Consider the following 20,954-nt stretch of genomic DNA (forward strand, 5'->3'; position numbering starts at 1 on the left):
GGTTTGATGTACACCGTTGGAAAGGAAAATATCCCCCTCCACTAAAGTCATGTCCAGGATCCAAACACAATAAAAACCAAAGTACTTTATACTATTCAACTAGTTACAAAAAGTTAACTCAAGTTGTTAGATTATGGAGGCGAATAAAACAGATAATTAATAAAGGGCTTAAATATGTTATTCGTCCATGTAAATAGGGGTCGTTTAAAATTTCATCCCTGCAATCGCTAATCCTTTTTTTTTGCCCCTGCAAAGTTTAATCAGTTAAAAATTCGTCCCTTGACCAAGTTAATGACTGCCACGTCATCAAATTAACAAAATGGCATGGGAATTGACGAAAATACCCCTGGCTTATTTTTTTTTTCCTTCAAAAAAAAATTCAGTTTTTTCCCGAATTTTTTTTACGATTTTTTCCGAAAATTTTTCAGTTTTAATTTTAACAGTTTTTTTCCGAATTGTTTTTTGACTTTTAATTATTTTTTCAGATTTTTTTAATTTAAAAAAGAATTTTCAAAATTTTGAAAAAAAAAAAATTAGCCCAGGGGTATTTTCGTCAATTCCCATGCCATTATGGTAATTTTGATGACGTGGCAGTCATTAACTGGGTCAAGGGACGAATTTTTAACTGATTAAACTTTGCAGGGGCAAAAAAAAAGGATTAGCGATTGCAGGGACGAAATTTAAAGCGACCCCTATTTGCAGGGACGAATAACATATTTAAGCCTTAATAAGGTGGAACACTTTTTACGAAAATTCCATTCATTTTATATTTCAACTAGCCTAACCACTATGCTAATTCCGTCACATTTTTTCACCTAATTATCTCTATCTTGAAAAAGTGGTGCTGGTGAATATTCACTCTCAATACCACCTAAACTTGTCAAATCAATTATTCTCCATGTATTTTCATTGCATTTTCACCTACTTTCTCACATACCAAATTTCAATTTTCAAACTTCTTCTCCTTTTCATATTTGATCATTAATATTTACTGGTAAGACATAAAACTATATAGTATTATTCTATGCAATTTCAAAACATGAGCATGATTATAGGATACAAAGTTTCATTCTTCATGTTGTTGTCTTTCTTCTATTTCCTCTGTTTTTATCCTCTGTTTTTGCATGCAGCAAACTCCATAACACAGAATGAATCTATCAAAGATGGTTCCACTTTGGTCTCAGAAGGTCTCAAATTTGAAATGGGTTTCTTCAGTTTTAACAACTCTTCTTCAAGATACGTTGGAATTTGGTATTACAACGTTACTTCAGCTTATGTTTGGGTTGCAAACAGAGAAAAACCAATTAAAAACATAGAAGGTTCTGTTACAATAAAAAATGATGGTAACTTAGTTGTTCTTGATGGACAAAACAACGAGGTTTGGTCAAGTAACGTATCAAAAATATCGATAAACAATTCGCAAGCTGTTCTTCATAATGATGGGAACCTTATTCTTTCAGATAGAGAAAATAACAAAGAGATTTGGCAAAGTTTTGAAGATCCAACTGATACATATCTTCCAGGTATGAAAGTTCCGGCGAGTGGTGAAAGAGGAATTGGGAAGGATGCTACTTTTTGTTCATGGAAATCGGAGAACAATCCTTCATTAGGAAACTATACAATGAGTGTTGATTCTGAAGCATCGCCGCAGATAGTGATTATGGAAGGAGAGAACAGAAGGTGGAGAAGTGGTTATTGGGATGGCAGAGTTTTCACAGGTGTACCAAATATGACAGGAAGTTATCTTTTTGGTTTTAGGCTGAACACAAATGATAATGGAGAAAGGTATTTTGTATATGAAGCATTGGAAAATAGTGATAAGGTAAGGTTTCAGCTTGGATATGATGGATATGAGAGACAAATCAGGTGGAATGAAGAAGAGAAAGAATGGAATGTGATACTAAGTGAGCCTAATAAGAAGTGTGAGTTTTATAATTCATGTGGTAGTTTTGCAATATGTGATATGTCTGATTCAAGTTTATGCAAATGCATAAAAGGGTTTGAACCAAAGGATGTGAAAAGTTGGAATAGTGGGAATTGGTCAAAAGGGTGTAAGAGGATGACTCCATTGAAGGGTGAGAGAAGTGGTAATAGTTCTGGTGGAGAAGATGGTTTTTTGGTGCAAAGGAGTTTGAAGTTGCCTGATTTTGCACGTTTGGTGAGTGCTGTTGATAGTAAGGATTGTGAGGGAAATTGTCTGAAGAATAGTTCTTGTACTGCTTATGTAAATGCTATTGGAATTGGGTGTATGGTTTGGCATGGGGAGTTAGTCGATGTTCAAAGGTTAGAAAATCAAGGAAATACACTCAACATTCGTCTTGCTGATTCTGATTTAGGTAAAGAAATGATTCATTATTTGTCCTTATTTTCCATTTATTAGTTTACTATAGTTTCATGTCTTGTTAAGCTCACATTGCAGCTATTATGCTCATCTAACCATTAATAACTTTTTTACAACTATGATATTAGTGTGAAGTACCGATGACTAATTTCCGTCAGGAAATCTGGTTGACCATCTTTAATTGGGTCTCCCCTCCCATTAGGCTTGTGCCTGAAACCTTGCTTAAGAGAGAGTATAAATCAAGTTTCACTCGAACCAATGTAATTTTGGTACTTAACCATTAATATATTATACATTATTGCTTCTTTTATCTATTAATTTGTTGTGTATGAATAAGATATGGACAATACCTCCTCAGCATATCTCACTCAAGTTCTCCCAAGTCACTAGAATCTATGATGTCAGGTTGTAATGATAGCATAAAAATTATAACATAAATTTTTATGTCTTCAAATACAGGTGATGGGAAGAAAAAGACCAAAATTGGGATAATATTAGGTGTTGTGGCGGGGCTTATCTGCCTTGGAATCTTTGTATGGCTTCTATGCAGGTTTAAGGGAAAACTCAAAGGTAATATATTTATTTCCTCAAGTTTATTATTTTCTCTTTGATGAATCACTAGGTATTACATGCTGTTTCTCAATGTTCTATTCCTTTTCTATTTTCCCACAGTTTCCTCAACTTCTTCTACTTCCAACATTAATGGTGATCTACCAGTTTCTGAACAAATCAAGAGTGGAAACTTATCAGCAGGATTTTCAGGATCAATCGATCTTCACTTAGACGGGAGCCCTCTAAATAATGCAGAACTTTCATTCTTCAATTTTAGTAGCATTGTAATTGCAACAAACAATTTCTCAGAAGAAAACAAGCTTGGACAAGGGGGATTTGGTCCTGTCTACAAGGTAAATATGTAACTGTTAAACTTACCTTTCTGTATTATGTTAAAATATATTTTCTTCCCAAATGTAACACTCATTTTTAATTTGGTCCTGATTCAAACATGTAAATTTATTTTCAGATTATTAATATTATAACACTTCACTTTTATTCTGTTATCAGGGAAGGCTTCCAGGGGGAGAACAAATTGCGGTGAAGAGGCTTTCTAGACAGTCGAACCAAGGTTTAGATGAGTTCAAGAATGAAATGATGCTAATAGCTAAATTACAGCATAGAAATCTTGTTAGACTATTAGGATGTTCAATTGAAGGGGAAGAAAAGTTACTTGTATATGAATACATGCCAAACAAAAGTTTGGACCGCTTCTTATTTGGTATGTTTCTTCGCATTGAATCTGCACAAAATTTTCAGCATTTTAAATTTGGATGAGTGTGAAACAGAATTATCAGCACATTTGCATAACAATCGGTTTTTCTGGCTTTTGCAGATCCAGTCAAGAAAACAAAACTAGACAGCTCAAGACGGTATGAAATCATCGAGGGCATTGCAAGAGGACTACTTTATCTGCACCGAGATTCACGTCTTAGAATAATACATCGAGATCTAAAAGCAAGCAACATTTTGTTGGATGAAAATATGAATCCAAAAATTTCAGACTTTGGCTTGGCAAAGATATTTGGGGGAAATCAAAATGAAGGGAATACAGAGAGAGTAGTTGGAACATAGTAAGTATATATGCTTTGATATTATTATTTTGTGTAAATAAATAATCCTCTTAATTCTTACTAGAATCAAACTAATCTCAATATAACCCTATGTGTACGTGGTGCAGTGGATATATGTCTCCAGAATACGCAATGGAAGGTCTATTTTCAGTCAAATCTGATGTCTATAGTTTTGGCGTACTACTACTAGAGATTGTGAGTGGTCGCAAAAACACTAGCTTTCGTGATTCGTATGACCCAAGTCTCATAGGATATGTGAGTAACTCCTCTTTTACATTACCATATGATTTTAACAACTAACATTGACAGTTATTTTCGAACAAAGGGAGTAATGATTTTTGTGATGAGTGTAGGCGTGGCGTCTATGGAATGAAGAGAGAATAATGGAGCTTGTTGATCCGTCCATAAGAGATTCCACTAAAAAGGATAAAGCTTTGAGATGCATACACATAGGGATGTTATGTGTGCAAGATTCAGCATCTCATAGACCAAACATGTCCTCAGTGGTGTTGATGCTTGAGAGTGAAGCAACAACTCTTCCCTTGCCTGTCAAACCTGTGCTCACTTCCATGAGGAGATATGATGATACAGATGAATTTAATACTGAACCCCTTGATGCATCAATTGATCTGACAGTCACAGGGAGATAGATGCAAGCAATCCCCTTAAAATTTAGTCCACCATTTATGTATAATATGCCTGATACTTCAACAAGTGCCTAGGAAAATAGAAAAACTAGTTCCATACAATAGCATTATGTACATGTCATTTGAATTTGTTCATAGATATTTACTCTAATGTGTGGTCATGTATATAAAGTTGTATATTATTGTTGAGTCCTGGTTATATGCCGTTGTAACAAGATGTAGGAAACAAGGAAGCTGATGAAAGCTACTAATCTAAACAGCAACAACCCAAAATTATCGGGTAGCACTTTGGTGCCATTAATGGCACCGTGCCATTAAATCTGGACCACACAAACACATTGCCATTGCATCTGGGCCACACAACACATCTATCTTGGTGCCATTAATGGCCCAGATTTAATGGCACGGTACCATTAATGGCACCAAAGTGCTACCCGTCCCATGGCATCTCTTCAAGCGTATGATGTGACACATCCTTGACATTGAAAGATATTAGTTAAAATAGTTTATTTGTTAGCTTTTCCTATTAGAGATTATAATGTGACCCATTAATTAAATATAGAGCCTTTTCATGTTGATCACGCGTCAATGCTACCAATTTATGGACTAATTTTTCTATGAAATTTATGTCTCTCAATTTGTTGGCCATTCTATTGTGGGCAACTGAAACAAGTCGTGCATCACACATAAGTTAGTTTTTACCTTTGGATCAATTAGTCTCGCCATTAAATTAAATGATATATGATTTGATTTATTGATCCGACAGTGAAATTAAAGACATATGTGCATGATGCAAAACTATTTTACTTGTGTAAGTTAGACAAAGTCTAATTAGTTCACATATAAGTTCATCCACAATTATAATTACTTGAAGTAGCCCAAATTTTGCAACATATGTTTGAAAATAAATTTGTTTCAGACCGGGCCAAAACTCATTTCCTTTACGGACCAAGTCCCTTCGACTCGCTAGCTCACACACAAACTATCACATAAAGTCATCCTAAAAAGACCAGATATGTGCTTCTAAAAAGAATTTGGACTGTCCATTTCGGATACAAGGCCAACTTGCTCTAATCTGTTCACAAGTGTCCATTGAGACAACTATCTAGACTAGGGTTTAGGCAGGGCCAACCCAAAGGTCAAACAACCCAAACACGGGCTTTAAGCCTCCAATAATATATTTATTAAGGAAAAAAGACCTTGTATAAGCGATAAGCTCAATAGTCCAAAACCTCATGAAAAAAGTTTACAACGAGAAAAGAAGGGCTCCCATCACGAGTCAACTATAAAAGGCTTCCTCTAAGTTCTTGTGTTCTTAGTTTAATTGATTTCTCCAAAAACTTCATCATCAATCCTCTTTGTATTCTTTGTTAATAAATAATTTTATATCGTAAAAAAACGTGTTAAATAAAAATAAAATAATTTAACAAAAAATATTAAAATATATAAATTCCACTTTTCAAAATTCACTTGAGTGTTGGGTTTTAGTTTACTACTATAAACACTAACTTATAGCCTCCATCGAGGTACACACGCTTTCTACTTTAAAAATGTATTTATCATTTTTTTTTATCAAATAATTTAATAATTGAAACTCACACATTTTAAATATGGGAAGAGAAATGAGGTGTTTGGTATTAGAATTCCAGCCCCTAACAATTAAGCTAAATTCACGAAACTAGGGGTGTTCAAAACTGAACCAACCCAATAGAAAACTAGGGGTGTTCAAAACTGAACCAACCCAATAGAAAAATCGCAAACCAAATCAATCCAAACCGAAACCGCAAAAAACCGCACTTGGTTCGGATGAATTCAGATGACTTTTTCACTGAACCGCACGGTTCGGTTCGGTTCGGTTTGCGGTTTGTATCTCATCAACCGAACCAAACCAAACCAAACCGCAAGAATGATCAATATTACTTAAACTTGTACTAGCCCAATTACATAGCTTAAAAATAATCTCTTTTGATTCGATTTTTTCCATTGTTGCACCATCAGGTTCGATTTTAATTCCTTTCCATCTCCTTCGATTCATTTCCAATGCTGAATTTGTTTCCTTTTCTTTCCAATAATTTGTTTCATGCTTATTTTCTTCTTAATTTTACCTATTTTGATATAAATTTTGTTTGGTTTTAATCTGGTTAGTTATAATTTGTATGTAAACTTTATGTATTGTCTATATATGTTGTGATGTCTGACTTTATAATTTTTATGGAACTTTATACACTTGTTTTGTTTCCTCTTATGAGTAATGAGTGACAATGATTCCATGATATTTTTGTTTAATTGTGCTTCGATCAGTCATATTTGATTTTTGTCTATATATTTGTAATTTTGTGTTTGATTTTAATTTGGTTAGTTATAATTTTACCTATTTTGATTAGTCGTATAACTTTGGTGGTATGTTCTGTCAGTTTATGACACAGGTAATACATGACTATATTAAGGTAGAACAATATATTGTTGGTATTGAAAATAAAAGTTTAGGATCTATGCAATTCATGTATAGTCATATTTTATCATGTAAACAACAAAATATGTCCTATGTTTATTTTGTAACAAGTCAGCAATATTAGAGATAATGTAATATTTTTTTATCTCGCGATAAACCGCACCAACGGAACCAATCCAAGCCGCATTGGTTTGGTTTGGTCTGGATGACTTTTTAAAAATCAACCGAACCAAACCGCATGCTTTTTTATCTCGCGGTTTGGATGACTTTTATGCTCAAAACCGAACCAAACCGCACCGCGAACACCCCTACACGAAACTATTTATTGTATTCTTACCTGAGAGTGTTTGCATATACACCATCTAACCACATTAGAAGAATTTTGTGGAGGAGGTGCAAGACAGCATATTATAGACGTGCATCAATTGCCAATCCAACAATTCATTAATTTTCAAACCAACCCATATATTGGAATGGATCAAGAGTCAAAATGACTCTCATACCAAATGTTGGAAAATTGCTGTTGACACATTAGAGAAGGCTGGGACACACATGTAAAATACGTTTTTGCCCCCTCGGCAGTTAACTGCCGAGGAATTTAAAATCCGGCTGCAGTTAACTGCCGAGGATTTCCTCGGTAGTTAATTGCCGAGGATCTTCTGCTACAAGTCTGGCAGAAGCTCTCTCATCTCCATTATTCATCACATCTTCAAATTTTTTTCTCAAATCTCTCTCACAAATCTCTCTAAAAAATCCAACCAAATCCAACCAAATTTATTCAACAAAATCACAAGTAAGTAATTATAATGCTATTAACTTAAATTTTAGTTGTTATAAATGTTTTTATTTTTTAGTTTTTGAGTAGATTTATTTTATTTTAGTTTTTGAGTAGATTTACATAGTATAATTCATTTTTAGAGTAAAATGTTTGTACGATGTTTATGTTATAGTTTAAAGTTTATTGGTTATATTTTAATTTGGTGTTTTAAATTAATTTTTTATTTTAGTTTTTAATTAGATTTACATGTTATAAATCATTTTTAGATTAGATGTTAGTTGATTAATTTTGTTAAAATGTTTGCATGATGATTATGTTATAATTTAAAAATTTTAGGGTTATTTTTTAATTTGGTGTTTTATATTTTTTATTTTATTTTAGTAAGACTATATGATTTATTTTAAGAGTAAATATAATTTGAATAATTTTTCTATATTTTACGTTAATTTTTTTTTAGACAATTACATTTTAGGGTTATTTTTATGATTTTTAGAGTCTATGTATAATTTGCACATTAAGTGTTTGATGAAATGTTTGAATGAGTTTTTCATTGATTATTTTAAATTTCTATGTGCGTAGATTTGAAACAATGGCCGGATGGATCGACGTTCATGCAACATTCAACGGAGGAGAACCTCAAAGGTTGAAGGTTCGGTGCCTTGATGTAACGTTAAGAGATCTCAAGGATCAACTGAATGAATTCAACCAAGGAGTCAACCCAAGAGACACAAGAAGGGTGCAAAATGTTCGGTATAAACGTCCAAAGCTCGACGAGGGGAGCGTATCATTCACTTGGGTGGAGTTAAAGAACGACGAAAACGTGACGAGTATGTTTTGGGAGCACACCAAGTTTCAGTGGATCGATATGCGGGTGACGTTGCTGAGATCAACTGAAGATATCATCAACAGCTTCATTCCGCGAGAAGATCGTCATTAGTTAGGGTAAGGTGCATTAAAACTACAACAATTGTCTTACCTCTGAAATGGGGTGATTCAAACTTGCCAAACGGCTAGGACTCAAGCATTTCGCCTCGCGTTCATGTTTTTCCTTTGAAAAGGTTAAATTCTTGTTAGACTGATTTAGATGATGGTATTAAGTGTCAAGGAATGGACCTCATTTCGTTGGCACTTGAATACCATCATCTAAATCAAATCTGACAAAAATTTATTCTTTTCAAAGGAAAGCATGAACGCGAGGCGAAATGCTTGAGTCCTGTTGTTTGGCAAGTTTGAATTTACCCCATTTCAGAGGTAAGACAGTTGTTGTAGTTGGAATGCACATTCCAACTGCAACAATTGTCTTCCTTTGGATGGGGTGCCGGGAGTATTTTTGTTCCATTCTAAGTGTTAATTTCTTGTTGGCTTCGTTTAAATGATGGTATCGAAGTGTCAAGGTCTGGACCTCATTCCGTTGGCACTTAGATACTATCATTTTAAACCAAGACCAACAAGAATTTAACATTTGGAATGGAACAAAAGCACTTCTGGACGAATGCTGGAGTCCTGCTGTTTAGCTAGTTTGAATTAAACCCATTCAAAGGTAAGATAATTGTTGTAGTTGGAAGGTACATTTCCGAATGTAATGTAATGATAGTTTATGTAATGTAACGAAACCTCTATCGCAATATTTATTCGAATTCATGCTATCGCAATATTTATTGAAATTCACACTATCGCAATATTTATTCGAATTCACGCTATCGCAATATTTATTGGAATTCACTCTATCACAATATTTCAAATAACATAAAATAATTTCTAAATAATTCCTAACATTTTCTAACACAATTCTATTCTAAACAAAATAAAACAAAACATTCCCTAAAAAAAAAATAATAAAACAAAACCTCGGCACTTAAGTACCGAGGAAAACCTCGGCAGTTTAGTACCGAGGAAAACCTCGGCACTTAACTACCGCCGGTTTCATTATTTCCTCGGCAATTAACTGCCGAGTCGTCCTTGTAACGCCCGTCTTAATTATTTGATTATTTAAAAATATATTTATATATATGATTTAAGTGATTTTCATGATTGATATGTGTGAATTTTATGATTCATGAAGTTGAGTGGTTTATATGATTTATAAATGAATTATGTGGGGTATTTTGTTGTGGTGAAGTTGTTATGTTGTTATGACTTATTTTATTATTAAATAAAATAAGATATGATAAATAAAATAAAAATATTAGAAGTTGGGCTGTGATGTGTAAAGAGTAAGTTTAGAGGTGAGAAGAGTAATACGAAAAGATAAATAGGGCAAACAGAAGTTAGAAACGTTTTTACGTGAAACACTTTTGGAGAAAAGGGAGAAAAGTCAGAAAAGAGGAGAACTAGAGGGAGAGCTGCGATTTCATCATAACCAGGTAAGGGTGAGACTAATTTTCAATATTATTAAGGATATAATTCTATAGGATGAATTTAGCATGATTAGGTTAAGTTTTGGTGAGAATTGAGAATTAGTTTTAGGATCAATTTTGATGAATGAATCAAGAACAGATGTTAGATTGATGCAAAATTAGTGTACAGACCTTAGATATGACTTAAGATGATAATTAGATGCTATTTGGATGAAGGAATCATGAAAATAGGTGAAAAGTTGTGATTTTTAGGTTTCTGGCCGTACTGACATTCATCGCTCGCACCTGCGAGCAAGAACACTCGCGTCTGCGAGCTAGAACCCAGAACTCGCAACTGCGAGCAATGCAACTCGCAACTGCGAGTGACCTGTAAGCTCGCAACTGCGAGCAGAATAACTCGCCACTGCGAGTAAAGACTTAGGCACCCAGAATGCACGCTTTGCTCGCCATTGCGAGCAAAGTTACTCGCAACTGCGAGTTAGGCCGTTAGTTGCCCAAAATTGTTCTGATGCGATCCTTTCGCACGTGTAGTCATGAGTTGATCTTAGAAGTAAGAAAGAGGGTTGTTTAGGATGCTTTCAGAAGTCCCAGAAGTCTGTTTAGGTGACTGAGATTAGTAGTGATGTTGTATAAGAATTATTTAAGATGCTATATGATGATAAGTGGTTATGATTCATTCCCTTTAATGTTGTTATGTTATTTAAACACTGTTTTACGATGTAAATGTTGCTGGTTGCTGCTGTTGACTGTTAGTGTCTTGAAGTTGCATGAGTCGGTCTATGTTGTTGGAATTTTAAGAAGTTGTCCATGATTATGAGTCGTATGAGTTGTTCACGTCGTCGTCTAAGTCGTTGGAAGTTTGAGTTCATTGCATGCTCTTTAAAGTAGGGGGCTTTAGGCCCGGCAGCCTTTGTGCTCATTAAAGTTGGGGGCTTTAGGCCCGGCAGCCTTTGTGCTCATTAAAGTTGGGGGCTTTAGGCCCGGCAGCCTTTGTGCTCACACGTTGAAGAGCCTGTTATGCTCATTTGTTGTTGATTGGTACCACATGCATTTGCATATCAAGAAGTTTCATGATGTTTAAGTTGTCAAGTTGTTGTTGAGTTGATAGAGTTGCATGGTCTAAGATGAGTTGTGTTGTCAAGTTGTTGTTGAGTTGATAGAGTTGCATGGTCAAAGATGAGTTGTGTCGTCAAGTTGAGTGTTAAGTTGATTATGATTTGTGATGAAAATTAGTAATGATATTTGATGATTGTATTTGTTATGAAATGAAAAATATACTAATTGTTAATTGTTGACATGTTATTAATGTTTAAGTTAAATGCATTTATTTGGATTATATGCTTAATGTATTGATTATGAAATCTCACCCCTTCTGCGTATATGTTGTCTCGACCGTGGGTAATGTGCAGGTAATAAAGATTAGAGGCGTTCGTGATGGACTCCTCACTTGGTGTCTAGGTGCTCTGATACGTAACGGGATGGGGGCTTGCTTTTACTTCTATTCCTTACGTGTCTCTTTTATGAACTAATTTATGAGATTTTCCAATAAGGCCTGCGTGCCAAGACTTTAAAATGTTGAACTATTTTCCGCTGCAACAGTTTAAGATTTTTCATGATGTTGAATTTGAAGGATAATTACTATTATCCATTTTATGATTTAAATGAAGTATGTGACATTCCGTTGTGATCAAAATACTCTGATTTTAAATGAAATTTTTATGTTGGGAAAACGGGGTGTTACAGTCCTGAAGCCAGAAAATGACAGAACCTGTTGAAGGCAGAACCTGTTACATGTGTTTTTGCACATTGTAAACACATTGTTTGAATGCCAAACCATAAAACCTAATCAAAGAAAATTAGCAACATAATTGAAATTGAAAATATAATACGGAAACGAACAATAGTCATAAAAAAATGTCATCGAAACAAAGTAACAACAAATGTACTGAAAGTACTAACAAAACGGCCAAATGTCATGAAAATAAACACCAAGTCCTAAAAATATATCCTAAACATAAAATACTAGCAGTCCTAATCCTACTGCTGGTCCTGGTCCTGCTGATGCTGCTGCCTCCTCCTCGGTCTCTGGGCTCTCCTCCTGGTAATGATCGGCGCGATCTGCTGCCTAACATCCTGCAAGGCCGCATACAGCTCCTGAGGGGTCATGCTCGTCACCTCCTGACCCAAAAACTGATCAGCATGGGCAACAGCGCCGCTAACCATGTCATAGGTGTCAGGGGAGCTTCTCGCCTCGTACCGCTCCCACTGCTCTGCAACGATCTGCTCCTCGTTTGGAGGCCTCAGAACATCTCCCGGGAGAAGTGGCAAAATCTGAGGGTGAGACACAAGCGTGTACCATCGTACATAGCCCTCTGCCATACGCCATGGTTGCTCTCCTGCCTGCTCACCCCAATTAGCCTCCTTAAGCGTGTGAGTGCGGAAGTCTGTGAAGGCCTGCACAATCTCAGCCGGTGTCAGCGCTGGAACATCCGTCGGAGGTCTAGGTACGGACTGGACGTATCTGTACTGCCTCAATACCCTCTCCGGCAGGTGACGGTACACCCTACGATCGCCGCACATGATCCAGCCAGAATACCAAAATACCTCCTCGAAAGGCTGGAACTCCCTGTGCCTTTCGTACGGCCTCCAGCATACGTCATCAAACATAATGCGATCAAGCAATGACCGATACGTGGCCCCCTCTCCATGACCCTTCTGAAGAGTCCATCTTGCCGCAACCGATAAATTTTCAATGTAGTCCGGGTTTGGATCAACAGTGTAAAACTTAGGGAAGTGCGACAAAAACCATGCCTGCATAAACCATACAAATCACATATAAATAAATTAAAGTTAACTAAAAAAATAAAATTTACAATTAACAAAAAAAAATATAACAAAATATAACAAAATAATAATAGTTAACAAAAAAAATTAAATTTAAATTTAATTTTTACTTACAGTGAGCAGTGTCACGCTTCCCCCAAGCTGCCTGTCTCCGGGCAAACAGGCCTGAGCTAACTCATCGTACAGGTATGCAAGTGTCATCCCTCCCCATGAATAAGCACGCATCCCCGCGTAGCCGTCCGCCATAGCCGTCAAATAGATCAACTGGATGCGTTTGTTGCTTCTATCCCCAAACAACAAGCATCCAACCAAGTATAGAAGGTAGGACTTCACACAATAAGTCCTAACCCTCTCCAACTCCTCCAGCTCCTCTGGATCCTGTGTATCCGCCAAAAGGTTGGCTCTACCAAGGTGCGTCGTATAAAACTCCCTCAGCTTTGGATAACTAATGTATCCACCATACTCAGTATTGCAGATTTTCTCTGCCTGCGACCTCGACGCACCCAAGTGAGTCATCAGTAGTGCCTCTCCCTCATGTCTCAGCATCTTCTTCCGGTGGCCCAACATCCGCCCTTCAATCGGGACATGCATAAGACATGCGACATCATCCAAAGTCACAGTCATCTCCCCCATAGGCATGTGAAAAGTGCTGGTCTCGGAATGCCACCTCTCGCATAGAGTCATCAGCAAAGCGTGAGGCACAGTGGCGTAGCCCAAGTATACCAAATCATGTAAGCCACTCTGCATAAGCGGATCCCAAAACCATCTCTGATTGGGGTTTGGACGTCCGAGACTCAAAATCTTGGGGCCATGATTAATTGGTTTTACAAAACGCTTCTTGCGGCACTGAAAAAATAGAAAAATAAACATAGTTTAAACAATGTAAACATTTAACTAATAAATATTAAACTTAACAAATGCTAAAATAAAAATAAAGAAAACATATAAAGAAAATCACATATAAAGAAAACATATGAATAAAACATATAAAGAAAACATATAAATAAAACAATTTAAAGAAAATCACATATAAATAAAACATATTTAAGAAAATCACATATAAATAAAACATATAAATAAAACATATCAATAAAACATATAAATAAAACATATAATCTAAACATATAAATAAAACAATTTAAATCAAGAAAGGAAAAATAAAGAAAATAATTAAACATAAAGAAAGGAATTAAAAAAAACATATATAAAAGTTAACTAAAAGAAAGAACACATAATTGTTTTTACTTACGTCATCCATATAAAAAAACACATATAAAAACACATATAAAAAAACACATATAAAAAACACGTAATTAAACATAAAGAAAGAACATTTAAAAAAAAAAAAAAATACTTACGTCATCCTTATTATACCAAAGCGGCAATGCCACATGATTGGCATAAGAGTGAAGCAAAGATATGTCCTGTGGTCCTCCAGGAAAGGGAGCGTCCGTAGGCAACACCTCCGGGGCAGCCGCCATAGCAATGTCATCATCGTCTGGCTCCCCTGGCATATGCGGCTGCTCTGGCTCGTCGTACCCACCATCAGTCACATCATGGTGATCCTGATAGTTCAGGTACTCCACCGCCTGGGTCGGGTCAACCACCTGCGACTCTTCAGGCTGTGCCTGAGAAGCCTCAGAAGGCTGAGAAGTCCCTGAACCATCCCCCCCCTCCGACCTCTTCCCCTCTTTGGGATATGTGCGTTTCTCCTCTCATTCTCCTTCCAGTAGCTTTGTGTCTGAGCACGCCTACCACCAATCATCTTAGATGGATCAATGGGCTCCTGATCGGCCATATCTACACAAATTTTTAATAAATTAACATCATTTTCCATAACATAATCAAACACATTAAACACACTAGTCATAACTTAATCATTAACATTAACAACAATCAACATCATTTCCATAACCTAAAATCATTCATACAATCATCATTACAATAAAATCAATAACCTAAACTAATCATTTCTATACACTTACAATAAAATCATTCATACAATCATCATTATGTCCATCATTTCCATCATAACTTAATCATTTCTATACACTTAATCATTCACATCATAACCTAAATACACTAAAAAAATCAATATACACTTAATCAAACTATAATTAACATCACTTCTATCATTTCCATAACCTAAACTAACTAAATAATCAAAATAATTTTCATTGAGGCATTTGATCAAACACTTTGTGTGCAAAGTATAAAACATATTCAAATTGTGTTCATTTGCCACCATTCAAAGCCACATTACCATTTAAACAGCATAGGCAACATCTACATTCATTTATCAATTCAAAAACTACACATGCAATCATCAAATTGTCTATTTTAATCATCAAATCATCATTAACCTAACCACATGCAAACTACTCTAATTTTTTTTAAAAATAAACCTAACAAACTAACATTAACATTGCAATGATTAAGGGTACTTACTTGTGATAATGTGGTGATGATTTGCTTGCAATTCGTGAAAATGTGATTTTGGAGAGAATTTGGATGTGTTTGAAACAAAATATTGAAACTGGAAACTGCTTCTGTTCGTTCTGTTTATGTTCAGAAAACCTCGGCAATTAACTACCGAGGAAATCCTCGGCAGTTAACTGCAGCCGGATTTTAAATTCCTCGGCAGTTAACTGCCGAGGGAGCAAAAACGTATTTTACATGTGTGTCCCAGCCTTCTCTAATGTGTTAACAGCAATTTTCCAAATGTTGTCGTATCATAAGGGTTAGTTAACAGGTCAAAGTTCGTCCACGTGTGACGTTTTAATTTGAAGAGCTGCTGTTACCGCAATAAATCCGCAATTGATTTTTGCTATAAAATCAAATCAGGCAAACCCTTCTTCATTCCCAATCCCATCGCTACAAAACCAATTCCTTTCGTTGAAGAGAAAAGAGATTCAATCAAACCTAGCACCCAATTCCGATTCAAGGTATAATCTACTTTCTATTCTTCTCTCAATTTAGATTTCTTCGATTATTATTATTACTTTTGATCCGTCAAACTTGAATTCGATTAGGGTTTTTAGACATCGATTCTTAGGTTTGTTTGTTCTCTTTTTAATTGATGATAATTCGATCTGTCGCCTTTGTTTTTTGCTTTCATATGATTGAAATCCTTCTGAATTGAACCGTTTACTTCATTTTACTGTGTATTGTATGATTCAATCCTTTGTTGATCAAAGACAATCTTCAGATTGTGATAAGGGGTTCATATTAATTGTTAGATCGGATTGTGTATTGTATGATTCTAAAACGTCCTTTAATTAGGTTAGTACATGTACATTGTTTGCAATCTATGTGAAATCTTTCTGAAGAAGAATTTATGTGAAATTTTGTAACTGGGTTGTTACCAGATTTATTGATTGTTGGGGAGAATATGATGATCAAGTTTTGTGAATGTTAACTATAAATATAATTGATTAGTCTATGGGTATTGATTATTTATTTAAGTATATTTTCATCCCAGTCTTTATGTTTTAGCAAAAATGAATAATTGATGATTGATTCATTTGATTTTGTATATTTTGGATATGGCTTATCGCACTTAGTAGAACGAGGTTGTTGTTGTTGATGGATGAGCAAGTTTTTTAAATGTCTGCCGTAAACTGAATTGATTATAATTGCTGATCTTCTGCTTCAAGTTTTCTATAATCCACACTCTTTTATCCTTGTTGTACTTGTAATGAAGAATTGGTGATTGACATTTGTTTTCTTTGTTTTGGATTTATATAGATGCAAATATTCGTTAAGACCCTCACTGGCAAGACCATCACTCTCGAAGTTGAGAGTTCAGATACCATAGACAATGTTAAGGCAAAGATTCAAGACAAGGAAGGAATCCCACCAGACCAGCAGCGTCTGATTTTTGCTGGAAAGCAGCTGGAGGATGGGCGTACCCTTGCTGATTATAACATCCAAAAGGAGTCCACTCTCCATTTGGTGCTTCGTCTCCGTGGTGGTATGCAAATATTTGTGAAGACTCTCACTGGAAAGACAATCACCCTTGAGGTGGAGAGCTCTGATACCATTGACAATGTTAAGGCCAAGATTCAAGACAAAGAAGGTATTCCACCAGACCAGCAGAGGCTCATCTTTGCTGGAAAACAGCTTGAAGATGGCAGAACCTTGGCTGATTACAACATCCAGAAGGAGTCAACTCTCCATCTTGTGTTGCGCCTTCGTGGTGGTATGCAGATTTTTGTAAAGACCCTTACAGGAAAGACAATTACTTTGGAGGTAGAGAGCTCGGACACAATTGACAATGTGAAGGCCAAGATACAAGACAAGGAGGGTATCCCCCCAGACCAGCAAAGGTTGATTTTTGCTGGAAAGCAACTCGAAGATGGCCGAACTCTGGCTGATTATAACATCCAGAAAGAGTCGACTCTTCATCTTGTCTTGCGACTTCGTGGTGGTATGCAGATTTTTGTTAAGACCCTAACAGGCAAAACAATTACTTTGGAGGTGGAGAGCTCAGACACAATTGACAATGTAAAGGCTAAGATTCAGGACAAGGAGGGCATTCCCCCAGACCAGCAAAGGTTGATTTTTGCTGGAAAGCAGCTTGAAGATGGCAGAACCTTGGCAGATTATAACATCCAGAAGGAATCCACCCTTCATCTTGTCCTTCGTCTGAGGGGAGGCATGCAGATCTTTGTGAAGACTTTGACAGGAAAGACCATTACATTGGAGGTGGAAAGCTCTGACACCATCGATAATGTTAAGGCAAAAATACAGGATAAGGAGGGAATCCCACCAGATCAGCAGAGGTTGATCTTTGCTGGGAAGCAGCTTGAAGACGGTCGGACTTTGGCTGATTATAATATTCAGAAAGAGTCCACCCTTCACCTTGTCCTTCGTCTGAGGGGAGGTATGCAAATCTTTGTGAAGACGTTGACCGGAAAGACCATCACCTTAGAGGTGGAAAGTTCAGACACTATTGATAATGTCAAGGCAAAAATCCAGGACAAGGAGGGAATCCCCCCAGATCAGCAGAGGTTGATCTTTGCTGGGAAGCAATTGGAGGATGGAAGGACCCTTGCTGATTACAACATTCAGAAAGAGTCTACTCTTCACCTTGTTTTGCGTCTTCGTGGTGGATTTTAAGTATTTGTGGTGTTTAGTTGTCTTTTATTGTGTGCTGAGTCCTAGCAGGTCTTTGGTTTTTCAGTTTGAGAACTTATTGCATGGGTCTTCATAATGGCCCATAACTTTATTTTGTTGTGGTACTGATATCTGTTCTCATAGTTAAACTTCATGAACATGAACTGATTGCTATCATTCAAGTGATGAAGTACTCTTGTTTTTTTTATCAGAAGTTCAAAATATTATTGTAATTTTGATTCGTTATTGCTATGCTTGAAGTTGGAGGAAGTAGAAGTTCTGTGTTATATCTTGTGTGTTATGCATCTTTAATTTTTTTTCTCTTGTAACAGAACAGTAAATTCTGAAAATATAAGCCATATGTGGAGAATGAAAATGGTTACATTAAAAATATAGAAATGATCCCCTCAAAAAAAGGAAAAAAAGAAAAAGGAAATGGCATGTTCTGTGAAGAAGCAGACTCACACCTTATTGCAACCCGTAACTCAACTACAACATTATAGTTTTACAGAGAAAAGAAAAAAAAGAAAGAGGATCATGGAAATGATGGGGTTTATTCTGTTCAAAAGAATTGCCAAAAAAAATTAGTGCAGGAGATTAAAACACTACTACATCTTTTGCTGATCATCGATTAGAGTTCTGAAAAGAAAAACTTCATTTAAATTCTTGTTTGGTTACAAACCAGATTCTTTGGGACCATAAGAGCATCTCCAATGACAAATTTCAAAAATAACTCAAACTCAGTTCCATAACCACTATTAATTGACTCTCATAAAGTCACATCACGCGACTTTTATCAATTGTGACTAATTCAGGGACTAAAGTGACTAATTCCCCTAAAGTGACTAATTCCCCTTTTTTTTATTTGCAGTCAACTTTTAATTTGATTATACTTATATTTGCACTATAATTTGATGATACGATAGAAGCAAAACTGGGGCAGGAGATTAAAATACTACAACATACAAACCAGATTTGGCATGACATGAATTCATTGCTTGTTTTCTTTTTCCTTCTCTCTTGTGTTCAATAGGCAAAAAGGACTAAACCTTATAGAGGTGGTGCGAGTGAAAGAAGCTGTTCATGAGTTGCCAAAAAGAAACTGGGACAAGAGATGCAAACACTACCACATTTCATGTTGAGTAGGATTATCGACCAAAGTCCTTAATAAAAGACAAAATGGAGTAAATCAATCCAAGAAAAGCTCATGATCATATCTAAAAAAGTGAAACTGAAGTTAGTGAACAAGATACCAATTCATGACAGATAGATCTAATCAAATTGGCGGTGTAGGATATGCTCCAAGCATTTGAATCATAGACCTCAGTTTTAGACCACGTTGTGTAGGAATAGAAGTTAAGGAAGATAAAGAATGAGTCTTCATATGCCAAATATTATAGAAGACCAACTGATTAAACAAGATCAAATTAATTTATTTTCCAAGGGAAATACAAGTGAAGTCAATATATTAAATCGCAAGATTCAAAGATCAAAACTGCTGTTTGAAGAACAAGAACTAATTACTTATTTATTTATGCAGCAACATTTCACATAAGACATGAACATGATAACAACTCACACATCACACAAAAGGTAAGCATTACAACCAACACTCTCAAATACAGGAATATTTAAAGCAACATAATAACAGAACTCATTCTAAATTCAACCAGAGATCTCAATAGACTTAACATCAGGTTTCTTAACTTCTTCTTTTGGAACAGTAACAGTGAGAACACCATTCTCCATTGCAGCTTTCACTTGATCCATTTTAGCATTCTCAGGCAATCTAAACCTCCTCATAAATTTCCCACTGCTACGCTCCACGCGATGCCATTGATCGTTCTTGTCTTCTTTCTCAACGTTCCTCTCTCCACTAATCTGAAGAACTCTGTCATCTTCAATTTCAACCTTCACTTCTTCCTTCTTCATTCCTGGAAGATCAGCCTTGAACACATGAGCTTCTGGGGTCTCCTTCCAATCCACCCTGGTGCTCACAAACGCAGAATTCTCCTGAGGGAATGAAGAAGCAGAAAGTGCAGAATTGGAGAATGGAAAATCCTTGAAGGGATCCCAAACGTCAAGGGAGAATGGATCGAAAACATTGCTCCTTCGACCACCAAAGAAACTTGGAATCAGCGACATTTTGATTAAGATATTTTAGAACTCTGTAGATTGAGAATGGAATGGAATGTAATTGCTAATTACTCTCAATGCTTAGTGTTGTGAATGACCTGCTTTGCAGGCAACGGGTATATAAACTAGTTGGAGGAATGATCATGTAATTTCCAGAAATTACTAATTTTGGAAACATTCGGGGACTCTCTATATAGCCCGAGAACACTCTAGATATTGCTACGGGGTTCATCCAAAATGGGTTGTAAAGAAAAAGCAATGTTTTTCTTTACCAAAAAAAAAAAAAACCAAATTTTAAACACTTCGATTGGAAAAATATAAGTTATGTTTAGAAGAAAAAACTAAACTAGTTTCATAATCATTGTTATTTTTAGAAGAAACGCTACATTATGTATATACAAAATTGGATTTTTGAGATATAAGCACGTAAAATATGTAACGAGTTCGGTGCAAATAGTTAACGATTATATTTTGTATATAAAATTAAAGTTATTTAATAGAAATACTATATTAATGTCGATATCTTGAAAATAGTCACGAGTTTTTAAAATTTTATTATATCGACTATCGCGATGCATAAATGTTTTCTTGTGCATATATAAGCATATAAAATCATCAACAATTGCGGTGTAAATATTTAATGACGTTTTAAATAT

At 35.7% G+C, this 20,954-nt stretch overlaps 2 protein-coding genes and 1 pseudogene across 4 annotated transcripts; 2 read left to right on the plus strand and 1 right to left on the minus strand.

Moving 5' to 3' along the window:
• The first annotated feature begins 794 nt into the window (after positions 1 to 794).
• Positions 795 to 4,802, plus strand: LOC146932489 (G-type lectin S-receptor-like serine/threonine-protein kinase B120). Of its 2 annotated transcripts, XM_085704161.1 has the most exons (8): positions 795 to 994; positions 1,131 to 2,336; positions 2,801 to 2,911; positions 3,014 to 3,246; positions 3,404 to 3,614; positions 3,729 to 3,966; positions 4,074 to 4,221; positions 4,320 to 4,802. In XM_085704161.1, exons 2-8 carry the CDS (start codon positions 1,202 to 1,204, stop codon positions 4,614 to 4,616), a joined length of 2,373 nt encoding a protein of 790 aa, XP_085560287.1. In that variant the 5' UTR covers positions 795 to 994; positions 1,131 to 1,201; the 3' UTR covers positions 4,617 to 4,802. The 2 variants fall into 2 exon arrangements, with proteins under 2 accessions (XP_085560287.1, XP_085560286.1); XM_085704160.1 differs by having other exon boundaries at positions 847 to 2,336.
• Positions 4,803 to 15,902: 11,100 nt separating this feature from the next.
• LOC146932490 (polyubiquitin) lies at positions 15,903 to 18,449 on the plus strand. The gene is made up of 2 exons (XM_085704170.1): positions 15,903 to 15,989; positions 16,792 to 18,449. Exon 2 carries the CDS (start codon positions 16,792 to 16,794, stop codon positions 18,163 to 18,165), a length of 1,374 nt encoding a protein of 457 aa, XP_085560296.1. The 5' UTR covers positions 15,903 to 15,989; the 3' UTR covers positions 18,166 to 18,449.
• Positions 18,450 to 19,663: 1,214 nt separating this feature from the next.
• On the minus strand, positions 19,664 to 20,514 carry LOC146932491 (18.1 kDa class I heat shock protein pseudogene; annotated as a pseudogene). The gene has a single exon (XR_015007127.1). The product of XR_015007127.1 is annotated as an 18.1 kDa class I heat shock protein pseudogene (transcript).
• Between the last annotated feature and the right edge of the window lie 440 nt (positions 20,515 to 20,954).

This window comes from Medicago sativa, chromosome 4 (assembly GCF_051527215.1).
Source record: "Medicago sativa cultivar Bolivia chromosome 4, Bolivia_mono, whole genome shotgun sequence".
Taxonomy (NCBI): Eukaryota; Viridiplantae; Streptophyta; class Magnoliopsida; order Fabales; family Fabaceae; genus Medicago; species Medicago sativa.